The following is a 19,409-nucleotide window of genomic DNA, read 5'->3' on the forward strand; positions in this document are numbered from 1 at the left end:
TTATGTATTTACTTGAGGCCCAGTGCACAATATTCATGCACTTCGGGGGGGGGGGGGAGGATCCCTCAGCCCTGCCTGTGCCCTCTCTCAGTCCGGGAGCCCTCGGGGGATGTCCAACTGATGGTAGGTTGGCCATCTGGGGAAGGGCTGCAGGAGGGCTCCAGAGTGTGTCCGGCCCATCTTGCTCAGTCCCAATCAGCCATACCCCAGGTGCAAGTTAATCTACCAGTTGGAGCATCTGCCCCCTGGTGGTCAATGCATGTCATAGCTGCTGTTGACTGGCTGACTGTCTGCCCCTGGTGGTCAGTGCATGTCATAGTGAATGGTTGAGCGGCCTTAGCATATTATGCTTTGATTGGTTGAATGGCTGACTAATCAACTGGACACTTAGCATATTAGGCTTTTCTAATATAGAATATGTCAAGTATAGCATGATACTTGACATATAAATACATTGTGAAATGACAATCGCAATCATGTTAATTAACATATACATTCTTAAAGCAGTTCTAATGCCTTTCTTAGGTCAGAAACTTCTTCCCTGAAATTATACATCTGAAGCTTTTTACAAAGGTTTTTTTTATTTTTAAATTATGGGTAAAAAGAGTGCACATCAGGAATTTCCTCCCTATCTAATGTCTTGGTTTCTTACATCTTACTCATGCTCTAAGGCAAGTATATAAATAGTAGCTTTCTGGTTCTTTGTAAAGTCTAAATAATATAAATAAATTTCCCCTTTAAGACAGGTAAGAGAGGTAAGGATGGTTCCTGCTTCGTGCTGGTCTAAATTTATTAAGAGTTGTCAGTATTAAGTTTTCTTTTCTTTCTTTTTAAAAAAATATTTGGAAGTAGCCATATGGCATCCTGTTTTGTTTTATTTTTCATTCTCCAAATATCTATAGATTTTTTAATATTTTTATTTTTCAATTGTAGTTGATGTATTATATTAGTGCTTAGTTTCTTTGAAACAAAAGATAGAAGGTGAACTGCATGGGTACAGTAATGTTTATTAGAGTTAACAGTTAACTCTGAGAGACACAGTGAGACTGGCATAGTCAATTTCTTCTTCAGCATTTTGTGTATTAAAACTATGTCCTGATTTTTCTGATATATGTGTGATCCTAGAGCAGCTACCCTCTATATTAGTCTACCAGAAAAGAATTAATAAATTAATATACATTAAAATGACTTCAATGAAAAATGTTAGTCTTATTAAATTTTAAATAATGCAAAATACATTTAATTCTATTTCAAATTATAATCCATTCAAGATGATGAATTCTATAAATCTCCAATGTGAAGATATTATATTTTTCTATAATTATAATAATTTCTACATTACATAATCATCAACTTGTATCATCAATACTTTATATACCACAGAATGTCAAATAACTACTCTGTAGGTAATTAGGTAATTATATAATAGACGCCTTTATTCTTAAGACTTACCTAGCCTTAGGCATTGTCGCATTAAACCTCCAGAAGACATGTTTTTTTCAGCTTCAATCTCACTAAAATTTAGAGAGCTGGCAAATACAAGTACATCAACCATAGCCATCAATCGGCTGAGGAAAGTTACTGCTGTCTCAGCTGACATGCCTTGTGTCACTTCAATGTTTTCCAATTCCGTCTTTAAGAAAGAAGATTTAAGACTTGTTAAAATTTAGAAGTATAATACATATACATACATATTACAAGTGAAGAGTAGTTTAGTATATTTAGTATATTTTATAAAAAAAATAAATTATAGATCGCAAATTATAATCTAATTTGATATATCATAAGAGCTGGTTATTGAATTTATTTAGTTACCTATGAATTGTCCTTGTATAAAGGAAAAGTCTATTTTTAAAGTCAATGTTAGATTTAAATGTCATTATTTATAAAAACTACATTCCAAACTGAAGATCATTTTGCAAAGGTATTTGGGAATAACAGCACATATATTTATACTAATTTTTAAAAATATTTCTTTCCTAAATTCCTCTCTCTTGTTTATAAAAAAAAAATGTGTTACTTTTCCTTTCTTGTAAATGTATGATGACTACTAGGGAAAATATATGGCACTCTAGTTTGGCATCAAAATGAGACAACTGTCAAATTAGAAAGTATAACAATATCTTATCCATTTCAGAACAGAGTAAAACCACTAGGTATCTCAAATATACAGTAAAATCTAAGGCAAAAATAATCAAGAAGATCATTACTCCTCTACAAACACTGGTAATAAGAAGAATCAGTAGAAACTATACTTTCACTAAATATTGTCTATAATAAAGTGTAACTTCCTGCTTTCAAGGGAAATGTTACAAAGTACTCTGTTTCTTAAGATGTATAACTGGATTTTATAAGCAATAGCAACATTTCTTATTTTACTTTTCATTGTTTATCACATAACATTTTGGTTCATTATGACTAGGCCTCATTGACTACGCCTCATTTTCTCAATGTCTCAAAGAGCAGAGTAAAGTAAGGAATGCTTTAGAAATAAAAATATTACTCTTTAAATTTTCTGAAAATAGACATACTAGCCATATTGATTAAGTTTAGTTCTTCAAATGATAAATTAAACTGCAAGGTAAGTATATATTATAGGTACATGCTCCAATTTATTGTTTCATTTTGACATTGCTTATATCCATCATTCTACTTAAACATATTCTTGCTCATATTAACATGGAAATGTCATCAGAAAATAATGATTTTTTTAAAGGCAACTTTTAAAAACTTCTTGTGTACAAGATGGGTATTAAAAATGATAGGTGACTACTGCAAGTACTATATAACTTGATTCTAAATGGAGAATAGACAACCTTTCTTCCTTCCACTTAACATCAAAATAGTGGCAAAATCAGTCTTTCTAAAATGAGCTTGAAAACATTCAAAAATTTGTTTTTAATGTTGATTTACAACATTATGCCAATTTAGTATCTATGGATTAAAGAAATAATTGGATTTTCAAAATTTAAATTCTTTATTTCCTAGCACTTTATTGATATTCAGTATCATGTTATAGCATGTATTAAAAATCTGTAACCACACCACCAATAGATTACATGAAAAGCAAAGACTTTCATTTTACATAAAATTAGAGGCCCAGTGCATGGATCCGTGAACCAGTGGGGTCCCTTGGCCTGGACTGTTCCCTCTCGCAATCCGGGACCCCTCGGGGGATGTCAGACTGCCAGTTTCAGCCCAATCCCTGTAGGCCAGGCCAAGGACCCCACTGGTGCACAAATGCATGCACCGGGCCTCTACCTCTAGTATGCATATAAAATCTTTGGTTAATCTCTTCCCGCCCTCCTCCCTCCCCTCTGAGATTCATCAGTCTGTTCCATGTTTCCATGCCTGTGCATTGAGCATCTGCACCCTGGTGGTCAGTGCATGTCATAGCTACTGGTCGAAGGGTTGAGCTGTCACTTAGGCTTTTATATATATATAGATCCCTTTTAAATCACAGTTATCAACATAATTTTATAATAGAATGGAAGATCTGGTCAATGTTTAGATCTTTTAAACATTCAAAATAATTTTTCAAGATATTAAAATTTTATTTTGTATTTACTGATTTTTTGAGAAACATCAATTTGTTGTTCCACTTATTTATGCATTCATTGGTTGATTCTTTTTTAAAAAAATATTTTCATTGATTTCAGAGAGGAAGGGAGAGGGAAAGAGAGAAATATCAATGATGAGAGAGAATCACTGATCAGCTGCCTCTTGCACACCCCCTACCAGGGATCGAGCCTGCAACCCAGCCATGTGCCCTTGACCGAAATCAAACCCAGGATCCTCCAGTCCACAGGCTGATGCTCTATCCACGAAGACAAACCAGCTAGGGCTCATTGGTTGATTCTTGCATGTGTCCTGAACAGGGATTGAACCCAAAACCTTGTTGTATTGGAACAATGCTCTAACCAACTGAGCAACCTAGCCAGGGCCCAAGATATTAGAGTTTTAGGATATCTATAGATATGTTCTCAAATAAGTTCTTCATCATTCTGAATTTCTGAAATTATTAGAAGTCTAACTCACTTTGTTAGTCAATATCATATTTTTGAGTCTTTTGGGGTCTATAAGACTTAACCTTCAAAATATGCTTTCATTTTTACATTTTTATTTTTTGTTAATCCTCACCCAAGGATATTTTCCCATTAATTTTTAGAGAGTGGAAGGAAGGGAGAGAGTCAGAGAAACAATAATGTGAGAGGGACACATTGATTGGTTGCTTCCCACAAGCACCCCGACCTGAGGCCCAGGATTGAACCTGCAACCGAGGCACGTGCCTTTGACTGGAATCAAACCTGGGACACTTCAGTACACCAGCTGATGCTCCATTCACTGAGCCAAACCTGCTAGGGCTTTCATTTTTAAATGGGTGAATTATAAATAGAAATTATAAACAAAATTATTAATTTCCATATAATTTGCCAAATTGTATCTTTGACTAAACACATTTTTAAATAAAAAGTACTCATTTTAACACAAACCGTAACTTAAAAGGGAGTTCTTATTACATTACACATAAAAATAATTTACAATTTTAATGAAATGTTATATAAAAATCATATCAGGTTTAAAAATAAAGAGCATTCACATATGATTACTACTAATCTTAAAATAATACATTCCATCCAATTTCCTTTCATTGGAACCATCTAACATCTGATTGTACATATGACTGAAACATTGTTTTCATTACATTACGATACTCTATTGTATAAGAAAATAGTAATTCATCAATAAACTAAGAATATTCAGTGAATTTTTTAAATATGCTGAAGACATGCCTAATGTTAAAATGGTATGGAAACTCAAAATATAACCAAGTCAAAAAATTCATAAATAAGTAAAAATAAAATTTAAAACTAAACACCTGAAAATTACTGAAGTTAATACTAACCTTAGAACCCTGGACATGCATTAGACAAAACAGATAACAGACCAAAAAAGTACAAGAAAAGAAAATTATTAAAATTAAATAAAAATACAATATAAAATTGAAACACAAAATAATATATTTAAGAATTATATTTGAGTATTTTATTAAAAGCAAAAATATCAGAAGAGGTATTCATTTTATAAATTATAATGATTGAAATCAAATATTTAGATTTATTTTTTTCATTAGAATAACTCTGCCCAAATAACATGTATATAAACATAAGTTATGTATTAGAAATTATGTATATCCTATTTTGTAAATTAAATATCTTTTTCTAGCAGATGGCTAAAGAAATATTTACTAAGTAAACTAGAATAATGTTTCTGTAAAAGCCAGTATTGGTTTAGGCAGAAATGACTTAGGAAAATAAACTATTTATACCATACTTCTAGAATTTTTTTTAAAAAATTATGTTATAATTTGGAGCCCTTCCTATACATCAAATCCCCCAGAAGTTAATAAAGGTAAAATATTTGAGTGATTATAACTTAAAGACCACTTTCCCTTGCTAGAAAAGAATTTATTGATATACCTGGTACAAATTGGAGTCTGCATATGAATTAACCTAAATACATATATATTTTAGTCAGTTTCAGAATCTTGTAAGAATTATTTTTAATATATTGAAAATTTTGGATAGAATTGTTTACAGGAAAAGTCATCAATGGTTCCTATTCTCTGATCAAATATATGTGAGCATAAATTTCAAAATACACTATTTAAATGGTACATGGTATAGGAAAACATTCAAAATCTTCCTGACAATACTAAAGCATAATCAGTGTTATGACATAAAACAAAAAATAATTTTAAATCTATTAACTAAATATTCTGATAATGGTAAAAAAAACATTACCAATAGTAAGATTTTGTCATCATTTTTAAAGAGAAAAAGTTGTCCTTCTTTCTTATGACCTTGAAATTATTAGGAAAGCCAGAAATATCAGTCTCAATTATTTTTCTAAACAGAGAAAATAAACCATAGATGACACTGAATTAAGTTCTATGCATTCAGTGTTATGTATGACTGACCAAAATGGTCAATCTAAGATCACAAAGTCATTTGCAATTTGTAGATGATACATGTTCCTTGCTTTTCTTCATTTTTCCCTCCTATTTCTTGCTTTCAGTTATGACCAACTTGCACAATGTGTAGAAAATACTAGTAAATAAGAGTTTGATTCAAATAGCTAATCATGAAAACATTAACTACAAAAAAATCAGCAAAAATAATGTTCCTTTCTGAAAACAAAGATTGGTCAAAATACATACTAAGAGGTCTAAAGTTAAAACAATTGGTCCTAATTAAAGATTTGAAATTATTTTTGTAATTTATTTTCTATGCCACATATGATTTTAAATGATATAGGCAAAATTGAAACTCCAATAAACTCCTATTCTTCCATGGATATTAAGCTCAAGGTGTTCACTATGATATAAATATTCTATCACTATACTCTTTTTTCCTTGAAGTTTTCATTAAGATATTTTCTTATAAGAAAGATGAATATAAACAGCTCAAATTTTCGTACATGGCGATACTGCAACTGCAATACACAAATGTTATCCTTAGTATGGATTGTTGTATTCATATAAGGTCCCAGGGCAGAAAATAGACAAGCACTATGCCAATCTCATGGAAACAACGGGCAAAAAAAATTATATCGGTTTAGTATTTTGCCATCAAAACTCATAATAACTAAAATTGTCTCAAATATACTCTTTCAAACTTCAGAATTTTGAGTATGACAGCTTTAGTTTATAAATAAGAAGATTATTCTATTATGATAAAATTCTGAATAGTTCCAAAAGGAACTAAATGAAGGAAATATTCAATAAGAGCTTCTCTAGAGCACTTTACATATATATATCTAACAATTTTCAACAAACTCCCTATGGGATCAGTAAAATGAACACCTTTTAATAAATGACAAAGTTGCAGTTAAGGTCATATCCAGGAAGTGGTAGAACCCAAGTTAAAATATAAGGTTTATCTTACGTTAAAACTCATATACCTTATATTAAACCATAACGTCAAAAGATCATGTCTGAGTCTTACTGATAACAGGAAACAAGTTTGTTTTTTATAATAAGAAGTAAATTATAAGGGAAAGACATATTCTTGTGCTGAGCTTTGAGTCATTTTTAAAAATAGATAACTATGCAGAATACTTAGCATTCTACTTACACTCTCCTAATTAAATACAATCTCAACATTAGACATGTCAAATGCTAAAGAAAAGTAGCATGGCTGAGAAAAGTTACATCTCTCCTAGTAGAACATAATGCCTGTAATATTCCAAAAATTGCTTTTAAAAAAATAACCTATAATAAATGGTAAGCTCTATTAAAATTTCACACTAAATTTGTAATAAGTAATAAATTTCACACCAAAACATTTATCATGATATTGGTATTTACCTGAAGAAATGATGCAAACTATAACCCACAAGTCAAATCTGCCTCACTGGCTGTTTTTATAAATAAAGTTTTATTGAGACACACATATATCCAAATCCTTTATGTAACTGTCTATGGCTGAAAAAGAATAGTTGAGTACATGGGACAGAGACCATACAGCCCACAAAACTGAAAATATTTACTATCTGATCCATATAGAAAAAGTTTGCGAATCACTGCCATATCATCATTTCTCATAACTTTTCATTAAATGCATATCCACACATAAAATGCATGAATATTTTTGAAAAACTCCACAAACCTAAACAAAGTTATGAGATCACTCAAGCATTAGTTTCAAATATTTCTTATTTCTCTTTTAAAATTCTAATGGCATCTATATGACAATGTTTCTGTTTGGTAATCTGATGTTGTCAATGATTCCTTTTTCACTTATTCCTTCCAAATATGTCCCTTGGCTTTTTACATTTTAAAACTAAGTTAAAAAGCTCCATATTTTGGTTCTAACTCCTTCTTTATTCAATCTCCTCCTTTCTAACTTTCCCCCTCTATTACATTACAATTTTTAGCAAGAATATTATATAGTCAAGGAATAGAAAACAATAGTCAGCAGTCAGCACCAAATACAGTTCCACTAGTATCAAGTGGGAGAAATGGTTCTAGCTGTTTCTTTTAAGGGACACAATTTATTCAAAGAACATAAAATTGGTATATAATTAGGCATAGGTAAAATCAGTTAATGAATCAAAATAACAAAAATATAGAGAGACAAAGAAGAAAAGTTTCTACTAATGAATGAATTTCCAAGTCTTTTGAAAACAGTTTAGGCTTTAAGTAATTTCAAACTCAAACTATACTAGTCAAAATTGCACAGGTAATATGTTTGAAAATCAAACCTCAAAATGTCAGTATCTTTACTGTACATTCATTATAAAATAAAAATAAGCAAATTTGGGTAGTGAAATATTATAATATTTATCAGTAACATACTTCATTAATTTAATGTTTCCCTATCTTGATAAAGATCTTTTAGCTTCAAAATCTGGAAGGGTATTTAGTAATGTGAATATATGAAACCTATGAAAATTTTAGCACTGGTAACTTTATATAAAGCCAATTTTTTGTTCTGCAGAAATTTTAAAATGATATATTTAAAAATGAATTTCAATACAAACTTCTAAAATTTCTTGACAATAAATGATAATTTACAAGACATAAAACAAAATTTATATGATGAAAAAAATGCCAGAAGGAAAACTTGATTTATTCAGTTTTTAGGGTATAAAAGACAAGAGAAAAACAATTCTCCCTGCCTCAGTATTATAATGCTTTTTTAAAATCATACACAATTGTCCATTTACTGGTATTTGATATGTATCTCCAGAGAGAATCAGATTAAAAGAAGGGATAGTATATTAATCTCATAGGATACCTGCACTCAGCGATTTTTTTTTCCTGGCTCTATTTCCTTGGTTAGCTACTAATTCCATTAAAGTCCTAATGATGATATGTTCTGCTGCACACCTGCCTGAACTAGCCTGCATGTTTTCTAGACTTCTTGAGTAAATTCATGGATGAAATTGAAGTATATGTACCTGTGAGAGAATGGGGATTTTAAAGTACAATCTTTTGCTGCTAATATTAAGTTTCAAGGTTGCTTTGGGAGTGGTAGTAATGACAACAGTGTAGTGAGCAAAAGAGTCATGTAGAAAAAGTGTGTTAATGATGAAATAAAGCCAAAGATCAATTTAGAAACACTGCCTTAGCAAGTAAAAGGCATCTTAAAAAAAAAATGAAACTAAATCACCCTCTTTTTAAAAAATTTCTTTATTGATTGCGGGGGGGGGGGGGGAGAGACATACAGAGAGAGAGAGAGAAATAATGATTTGTTGTTCCACTTATTTACAAATGCATTGGTTGATACTTGTATGGGCCCTGACCAGGGATCAAACCCACAACCTTGATGTATAGGGGATGATGCTCTAATCAACTGAGATACCTGGCCAGGGCTAGTAAAAGACATCTTAACAAAACAGGTCTCTCTTTGGAAAAAAGTATACTTCTTGGGCTTAGAGATGAGTTTCCAATATGGCAGCAAGAACACAGGTAATATGGGAAGCATAGTTCTCTATTCTTTCTCATTTCAGTAGATAGCTATGGTGTCATGATTTTTTTATATGGATCAGAGATATTTTTTAAAGTGATAACTAAAATATAAAGTTAGCACTTACCTACTATATTATATATAACATAATTAACACTGATTGACTTTCAACCTTATTATATTAATACATTTCAATGTTTTATATAGAGACAAAACTATTTTTTTTAATAAATGTTGAACCAGCAAATAAAGTCAGATAAAAATGCTATTAAAGGCCATGTGAGTAACATAAAGATTTCTGAGGATTTAAATTATTGTGAAATTTTTAAGATAGCATAAAAATAGCATGTTTTGTAATTTTTCTATCTAGGTACCTAAGTTTTAAATAAGAAACACTCCTAGAAATCATTAATTTGGTTCTCTTTGAAACAATCAAATCTCAGAGAGCAGGAAGATAAACATCATAGATAGAATAATATTAAGTTTAGAAATAATATGTCAAATAAATTACATGAGATTGCATTTATAATGATGATTTTTTTCTAAATTTATATTCATGACTAAGTATATACTTTTATTTAGAACATCAAGATTTACAGAACAAGGATTTTAACAGTGTATTATATTTGAAGGGATAAACAACATACACAAAATAAAGTTAATAATTTCTAGTTATGACTATTTCTAAGAAGTATTTATTTTAATTACCAGAGAAATATTTTCATAAATGCACATAGCTGGAACCCAAAACTGACAAATAAACATTAATATGAATGGATAAATATAACTTAATATAGTTAAAAGTTCCCTTAGATGAACATGTTTTGTTAAAATCCATCTATAAACTTAGAGCCTAAGTTTTTGGATACCTTTTTTTATGAGTCCCGGGCCTTATAAACCTGTGTACAGTATGGAACACCACTGAGGTGCTCTAGTCAAGTAATTATACAATGTAACCACTAGATGGAGGCAAAGTACTTACACTTGGTGATGTAGCAGCAGAGAGCAAAGGTAAAATTCCTCCACAAGCAATGATGATGTTGTCTACCATTTGGGAAATGAGGTGAATTGTGTTATGTACAAAAATAATGTTTTCATTGCTATTGACAAAATCCATTACAGACTTTGTGGAATGGCTAAAATAGCAGAAAAACAAAATGCAAATTAACAATTCCTTGGCTTAATAAGAAATGCAGACAGTTTATAATAACATTTTTAAGTGACAAATAATGAAGAGCTAGGCAAATATAAAATGGAGTTCTCAGAAAATAATAGAATTTAAAATTGAGATTTTATATTACCAAAAATTTAGCACCTTTACACGGTTATTATGTGTGTGTATTAATCTAGCATTTTGTTTCCCAAGAAATATATTCAAAAGTATATGACTATCTCAATGAATTTGGCTGAAAATATTTATTTTTGCCAAAGTTATTCATTTTGTATTAAAAGGCAGAACAACTGGCTAGTTAACAATGTTTTGCTACCTTTTATGCAGTTTCAGTTTGTTGCATCACCAGACTCCAGCCCCCTACCTCTGACCAGCCATACTGAAAACATATATTGCTAATCACAGAAGTGATGTAGTAGGAGAATATAAATAAATCAGCAAAAATTCAAGGACTTGTTGAATAAAAAGAGAAAAGACCTCAAAGGTTGGCAGTAGAGCTTCCCCATACAAAACATGCAATGTAGATATTCAGAGAAATACACTGCTTTAGTTTGGTGACAGTCAAGAATATGAACTATATTCTAATGGGGGAAAGGAAGAAACTACTTCACGATCAAATTTAAGTCAATGATTCTCAAGTTTTAGAACTGTACAATATAATCTATAATAATAAAAGTGTAATATGCCAATTAAACTGGACATCCTTCCAGACAACCTTCCAAATAAAGCCAGGGTTGGGAGGGAAGCCAGGGTCCCAGGGGCCAGAGGGAAGCTGATGCCAGCAGCCGGGGAAAGGGAGGCCTACTCTTGCACAAATTTCGTGCATCGGGCCTCTAGTATATTATATCTTAGATCTCAAGATGTTTCCCCCTGTCCTAAATATAAGTTCTGTCTTTAAAATTTTTTTAATTTTATAGAATTCTGTTTCAGAAATTTTTTGAGAGCCCTTGAAAGGAAACAAAGATACACAGTATGTTAAAGGAAAGAAAACTGACTATCACTCACTTAGAAGCCACTAATACTGTAATTAGAAAATCACATAATTTTCATACATTGATATTCATGTTAACCTTAATGTCTTTCATAGTATTCGAGGTTCCTTCTTTATCATCTGTAGGTAATTTAGCATGTAACAACACTAGCAATGAAAATACCTTTGTTTCTGTACATCAGCAGACTAAGGAAAAACTAATAAAATAACATCAGAAGTAAAAACATTATGTGGCAGACCTTGACTACTTCCATATTCCTTTTCCATGCTAACACAATCAAGATTTTGTTCTACTATTGAACTAGATCAGGTGTAGGAAAGGTTGGCCTCACCCCAGCTACTAGGTTACTGACCAATATTGCTCTGTATAGGTCAGTCATAATTCCACTAGAGGCCCGGTGCATGAAATTCTTGCACTGGGGGGTCCCTCATCGTGGCCTGCACCCTCTCGTAGTCTGGAACCCCTTGGGGGAAGTCCACCTAAGCCAGCAGTCAGACATCCCTCTCATAGTCTGGGGCTCTAGCAGTCTGGGACCCCTCGTTCCTTATTGCCTGCCTGCAGTGGAGGCAGGAGAGGCTCCCACCACCACCGCTGTGCTTGCCAGCCATGAGCCAGGCTTCTGGCTGAGCAGCGCTATCCCTGAGCGCTGGTCATTCCACTGTTTGGTTGATTTGCATATTAGGGTTTTATTTTATAGGATTCCCTTTTGCTGGTGATTATCTTTGAGAAGAGCCTATAATCCTGCTAGCATGTGAGATATAAGGGGGAAATTTCTTGAGTGGCTTCAATTAAAACAAAACATAAAAGAAGAAAGAAAGAAGGAAGGAAGGAAGGAAGGAAGGAAGGAAGGAAGGAAGGAAGGAAGGAAGGAAGGAAGGAAGGAAGGAAGGAAGGGAAGAGGAGAAAGAGGAGAAAAAAGGAAAGAAATGAAGAGGAATGGAGAAGGAAAAAAGGAAGAGGAGGAAAGAAGGATATGAAGGAGGAAGAAGACGAGTCCTCCATACCCTCTAGTTTGAGCAAGTTTCCTACATTGATTCAATCCTGGGAGCTGAAGCAACCACCTTGAATCTTAGAAGAAAAATCAGGAGAAGCAGAGGAACCCTATTTGAGTCTTGAGAATACTGTGCCACTGATACTTGTGATAGTGGCATAATCTGCTACAGAGTACCATCAATTTCCTAATTTATATGCTTGCATATATAAATGACACTCTCATAATCAATTTGTTGTACACTTGCTATTAAAATTTAAATCAAAAGTGAGAAAAGGAAATGACTTAATTTATGCACAGTTGGTTTTCATTAAGTGATTATATTTGAACTGATATAGTCTCTAAAAATAGGTGTCATAAAATAATTTAAAATTTTATTTTAACAATGCATATATCATAAGCTCATTAACAAGAATACATTTAGTATGTGGTATTAATTTTAAGAGTAAAAGATAAAAAGGTAGATATTTCTTAAATGAAAATAGTCTTATTTCTAGAAAAAAAAATATTTCTACCTTCTCCAAACATGTACATCTGTTTCTAAAGCAAATAGTAAATCGGTGAGAAGTCGTTGGTGCATTGGAGACCACTTGAACTCAGGAATACGAAACATTGTAGTGCGTGGACCTGGGCTGAACTGACGCCGCTGTTCCTCAGTCATTGGCATTCCTCGAAATCCTAAATCAACTCGGAGATCTCTGTCCTGTTGTGTAAGAGACCGACCCTGAACAGCCTAGAGAAATAAAAGGTGAACATTTGTAGAGTGCAAAAGAAATTCTTGATTTCAAAATGAAAACAATAAGTATAGTAAAGTAAGTGTGTGAGTAAAGCTTTTGTTTATGACTTAATTAGGCTAGTGTGTGTGTATGTATGTGTATATATATATATATTTCACCTGGTAATTCCCTGCTCAGGAACCTTTTAGAGCTGAGGGCTACTACTACTATTTTTATTTTGCAGTTTCACAAACTAAGGAAAAAATTAAATACCTAAGTTTAATAACAATGTTCATTACTTAAAACCAGACCCTCTTTACCCCTGATTTTGGAGGCTTTACAGTAGCCTATATTTCTTCTTTATGAAAGTGAAGTATACTGGATATATGTCATCAACTAATTGTAGTTAAAAACACAAGATTAAAAGAAATATTAATTGAACAGATTCAAGTTAACTTTAGAGTCTATTTTGCTCATAATACTTTAATTTAGAAAAAGCAAATACATTTGATAAAATGAAAAACCAGGAAATGCCTATGCACTCTGAAAGAAAACCAGACAAACCTAATGATTATTATGTTCAATAAACAATGCATCATGCTGTCCTTTATTTTAAATCTCTACCTAATTCAATATTCCGATACCCTGACAATTATCACTGTAGTACAACTGCCACAAAAATGGGAATTGGTAGTTAACAGAGACAAAAATAAAAATACTTTTCCCCCACACGGAATCTATTATTAAGGAATCTTATTAGAGTACAAAGGCACTAGTTAGGTATATGGTTTACTCTTTATAACAGAACATGTTAAATTTACAGTGAGTGTAAAACTCAGAGAACAGCAACAAAACAAATCATAAAAGGTAAAAGTTTTTTTCAACTCTTAATTCTAGGCATTAGTTAGCCTAGAAAATAAGGAAGTAAACTTAAACCTCAAAGATCAACAATTAAAATCCACATCAGAAAAAAGCATCCATTTTTCAGTTTACTCTGGTGAGGCCCAAACTGCAGCACTAACGTTTCCTCACCACCAGGCCTTTAATTTTCTCATAATAAATTCCTATCCACGTGGTTGTAAAAAAAATTCTCACTGCTAATAACTGCAAATTTCCTCAGCCATATTACCTACCTCACAGGGTTGCTGTGAGGATTAAATCTGAAAACATATATCACAGTGCCTGGAACATAGCAGGCACTTGATAAATATCATGTCCTCTTTCCATTCCCCTTCATTTCATCTATCAGTTCAATCTGGGCTCCAAGTCCTCTTTTCTATAATCCACAGAACAGGTTTGGGACTGAAGCTTAAAAGGTTAAAATTAATTATGAGTACAGGTCTTTTATCTATTTGGTTAAGTTTATTCCTAAGTATCTTAATTTTTTTGTTGCAAGGTAAATGGGATTTTTCTTTTAGTTTCCCTTTATGAGAATTCATTACTGGTGGATAAAATTGCCATCCACTTCTGGGTGTTAATTTTGTATCCTGCTACATTGCTGAATTCATTTATTAAATCTAGTAGCTTTTTGGTGGAGTCTTTATGGATTTCTATATAAAATATCATGTCATCTGCAAATAATGACAGTTCTAATTCCTCCTTTCCAATTTGGATACCTTTTGTCTTCTTGTCTGATTGCTGTGACTAGGACTTCTGGTGCTATCTATACTAATAAAAAGGTAATATGCTAATTAGACCAGATAGACCAGATGTCTTCCAGATGTCCTTCCGTACAAAGCCACGGTGGTGGCAGCCGAGGCAGAGGCGGTTAGGGGCTATCAGGCAGGCAGGCGGAGCAGTTAGGGGTGATCAGGCCGGCAGGGTAGAGTGGTAAGGGGTGCTCAGGCTGACAGGGGAGCAGTTAGGGGCATCAGGCAGGCAGGCAGAGGCGGTTCAGGGCGATCAGGCAGGCAGGCAGAGTGGTTAGGGGTGATCAGGCAGGCAAGCAGGTGAGCGGTTAGGAGCCAGCAGTCCTGGATTGTGAGAGGGATGTCCGACTGCCAGTTTAGGCTCTATCCCACAGGGATCGGGCCTAAACTGGCAGTCGGACATCCCCTGAGTGGTCCCGGATTGGAGAGGGTGCAGACCCGGCTGAGGCACCCCCCCCCCTGCATGAATTTTGTGCACCGGGCCTCTAGTGTTGAATAAAAGTGGTGAAAGTGGACAACCCTGTCTCGCTTCTTAAGGAGAATGGTTTCATCAGTTGTTATTGGCCTATGCAGGTTTTCTGCTTTTTCCTGTTTCAGTTTTGAAAGACTGTATTTTTCTAGGAATGTGTCCATTTTCCTGGCAAGGATGCAGAGAAAAAGGAACCCTAGCACACTCCTGGTGGGAATGCAGACTGGTACAACCACTATGGAAAACAGTGTGGAGTTCCCTCAAAAAATAAAAAATGGAAATGCCATTTGACTCAGGGATCCCACTTCTAGGAATATATCCTAAGAAGCCAGGAACACCCTTCAGAAACAATATATGCACCTCTATGTTCATAGCAGCATTATGTAAAATAGCTTGGAAACAGCCCAAGTGCCAATCAGTAGATGAATGGATTAAAAAACTGTAGTACATTTACACAATGAAATATTATGCAGCTGTCAAAAAGGATCTCTTACCCTTTGATACAGCATGGAGGGATCAGAAGTATTAAGCTAAGCAAAATAAGCCAGTCAGAGAAAGACAAGTATCACATGATCTCACTTACATATGAAATCTAATGAAAAAAATCTGATGAACAAAAAAGATAGAGAGACATTGAAGCATACAACAGACTGTTGTATTTCGTAGGGAAGCAGTGGTGGGGTGGAGGGTGTGGGGAGAGATTTACCAATGAACTTATACGCAAAGCCCATTGTAAGATAATAGTGCCGGGAAAGCTTGGGGCTGGCGCTGGGGAAGGGGTAGTAGCAGGGGGAGGGGGTCAATGGGTAGGTGAAGGGGACATTTGTAATACTTTCAACAACGACAACAAAAAATTTTTAATTAAGTATTCAGAGCAAAGATATTGAGTAAAAAATGTGTACATGTAGTCACAGAGTCATAAAATGTTAGAACTGGGTGAGCCCGTAATAGCCATATTTTCATCTAGTACAATCTGTTGTATAATATAAGCAAGTTCAGGCCCAGAGAGACTGAGCAAAGTTACACATAATTGGAAATATAATTCAGCTATTTTAAATTTCTTTAATATGTACTACCATACTATTCAATTCTATAAAATACTATTTTACCATAATTAAATATAAGCATAGTGTAACTGGTAATAAATTACTCTGCTTTAATGCTAACAATGCAACATCTATTTAATGCATTTTTAGAAGTCATGTTAGGTAACTTACTTGTGTTGTAGTAGTGGTCTGAATTTTTCGGATCTCTTTTCCTGATTCTTTGCCATCATCAGATCTCTCAGTATCTGAAACTATACTTCCAGCATCAATACTTGGTACAATTTTACTACCAGAAGATTCAGTTTCCAGAGTTGTAGCAGTCATTTCAGCATACTCTAACCCTTTAGATGATAAGTCTCTTTCAGAAATACTGCTCATTCCATCTGAAGTTGTATGGATTTTGAACTCTTTTTCTTCTATTATACTTGCACAAGTTAAGTCTACACTACCAGTCATGTGAGCAAGCAACCCAAGATCATCACTAACACCAAGATGCACTTGTGTGTCCTGAATATTCGAAATAATGTGATTGCTAGAAAGTTCAGGAAGGAGTTTCTCTTCCTGTTTGGGTATTTTATCAAAGAGAAATGATGTACTACTATTAGGAAGATCATCTTTCTCATCTGCTAATGTTATCAATGGGCCATTATCTTTTTCTTCATTTTTTTTAATGATACCAACACTTCCATGTACATTGTTCTGGAGTTTCTCAACAGCAGCACAATATACATTATCCAACAAAGATTCAACCTCCACAAGGGCACCATTCTCTCCACCTACTAGGGTCTCTGGTGATAAATCCATATCATCCAGCTTTACTTCTGTTGCTTCCACTTTCTCTGCTTTTATATCAACTAGAAGATCATGCACTTCCACATGTACACCACTTCTCGATCTATCTGAATTCACAAGAATATCATCTGACACTTTTGTTGACATGAGCAAGTCTCCAGGGTCTGTGCTGACGGGGTAATCTGTCTCACTTTCTGGGCTCTGGCTTTGTGAAAGATCTTCTATCTCTTGAATTTCCATTCCTCCTTTTGCTCCTGTCGTCTGTGATGAAAGACCAGAGATGGTGCTCACATTCCCTTTCTTTCCCTTTTTAATGTTCTCCTCTTCTTGTCTCTGATATTCTTCATACATTTTGGCTAGGTATTCCTTATGTGCTTCATAAGTGACCTTAGAAACAAAGGAAAAAACAGTAAGGCATTTTAAATACACCAAGAAGAAATAAAAGATACAAATAAAATATATATATATAAAACCCTAATATGCAAATAGACTGAACAGGGGAACAATCCAACAACCAAACAACTTGTCACTATGATGTGCGCTGACCACCAGGGGGCACGCACGGAACATGGCAGGCATGATATGGTGGAGCAGGTGAGTGGGGGCGCCAGACCAAGGTGGGGCCAGTCGCTGTCATCAAGGTGAGCCTCTGGTGGTTACTGAAAATTCTTTGCTCTTGCGTGCCATGGTCCTGCACCGGCGCTTGCACCTGCTACCGGCGACGGCCCCGCTCACACCTGCTACTGGCACCCAGTGCTTGCCCCAATCGCTTGGTGCTGTCAGAGGCTGGGAGTGGCAGTTGCCAGCCCCAATCGCCCCTCAGGGCTTCTCCACCTCCCCCTGCTCCTGAGGATCGTGGCTGTCAGCTGCCTCTCACACCCACAGCTGGCAACAGCCCCACTTGCACTTGCTGCAGATGGTGGAGCCGCTGCTCACATCCACTGCTGGCGCCAGCCCTGCTTGCACCTGCAGTCGGCACCAAAACCACTGCTTTCACCTGCTGCTGGCAATGGCACCAATTGCTCCGCACCGTCAGCAGGTGCGAGTGGGGCCGGCGCCCTTCAGTGTGTGGGAGCCGCAGCAGTGGGAGGGGGCTGCCTGCAGACAGGGGATGGGGGAGCACAGCAGGAGGGGCCTGGGAGGATGAGCCAAGACCTGTCCCTGTGCCCACTGCAGCCTTGCAGCCCACAGTTCCTTTCAATGTGCACGAATTCATACACTGGGCCCCTAGTTATGTTAATAATAGGAAAATGGTGCCAAGAATTTTAATTTATCAAACACAGCATGTATTAATACTAAGTTAGGTAAATTAACAATATTAATGTTTTAAATAGTGATCTTTTCTTTTAGGTTAAGTATTTCAATGTTGCCCTTACCTAATATGCCAGTTGAACTCCTACATTTTTGAGGTATTTGAGCTAAATTGAAGAAGTGACTAATATACAGTCCCAATACTATTACTAGGTCAGATTTCACCACCCATTACTCATATGTGTGCCTATTTAAACAATTGTTTTAAAAACCCCACACAAAACTATAAATACATACAATTATAAACTGTTAAAACATCACAATTTTATTTTTACATAGGCTACTTTAATTTGATATTTTAGAATTCTTTTATATATATTACATAAAATGCAATGTCTGGTGGAGGAGGGCAAAGGTGAGGAAATAGGGGGGCATCTGTAATAATGTCATAATAAAAAAATGCAATATCTTTTCCTACAAAATACTATTTTCAAATTTGTTAGTGTAATAATAAAAGTAAGGTACCAATACATTATAAAGTTTAAGGTATTAACAGCAATAAAAGCTCTTCTAAAATTAAAAGTAAGTTCAAAATTTTTCCTTAGAGGCACATATGATATTAATTTCTAATTAAGTCATAGGATAAGAAAATTTTAGTTTGTAATGGACCTCCCTTTGGAGATTATCTTGATACAAAAACCCCTTCATTTTATGGAAGATGAAATCAAGTCCCAAAAATGGAGTTGGAAAACTGACTTCCTTCTACTAAAGATTAGATACTATTTTAAATATAAATATTTAGATTTCTAGGATTAAAAATAAAGAAATGATAATGCAATTAAAAATACCACTAAAATTA

General features: G+C 34.3%; 1 protein-coding gene across 4 annotated transcripts in view; it reads right to left on the minus strand.

Moving 5' to 3' along the window:
* NBEA (neurobeachin) overlaps positions 1-19,409 on the minus strand; it is a 990,744-nt gene that overhangs the window by 653,638 nt on the left and 317,697 nt on the right. For all 4 annotated transcript variants that reach the window (XM_059684425.1, XM_059684424.1, XM_059684423.1 and 1 more), the window contains 4 exons: positions 16,679-17,686; positions 13,143-13,360; positions 10,456-10,609; positions 1,453-1,633 (listed from right to left, as the gene is read on the minus strand). In XM_059684425.1, coding sequence (XP_059540408.1) covers positions 1,453-1,633; positions 10,456-10,609; positions 13,143-13,360; positions 16,679-17,686 — 1,561 coding nt within the window. The remainder of the gene's footprint in view (positions 1-1,452; positions 1,634-10,455; positions 10,610-13,142; positions 13,361-16,678; positions 17,687-19,409) is intronic.

Source organism: Myotis daubentonii, chromosome 2 (genome assembly GCF_963259705.1).
Source record: "Myotis daubentonii chromosome 2, mMyoDau2.1, whole genome shotgun sequence".
Taxonomy (NCBI): domain Eukaryota; kingdom Metazoa; phylum Chordata; class Mammalia; order Chiroptera; family Vespertilionidae; genus Myotis; species Myotis daubentonii.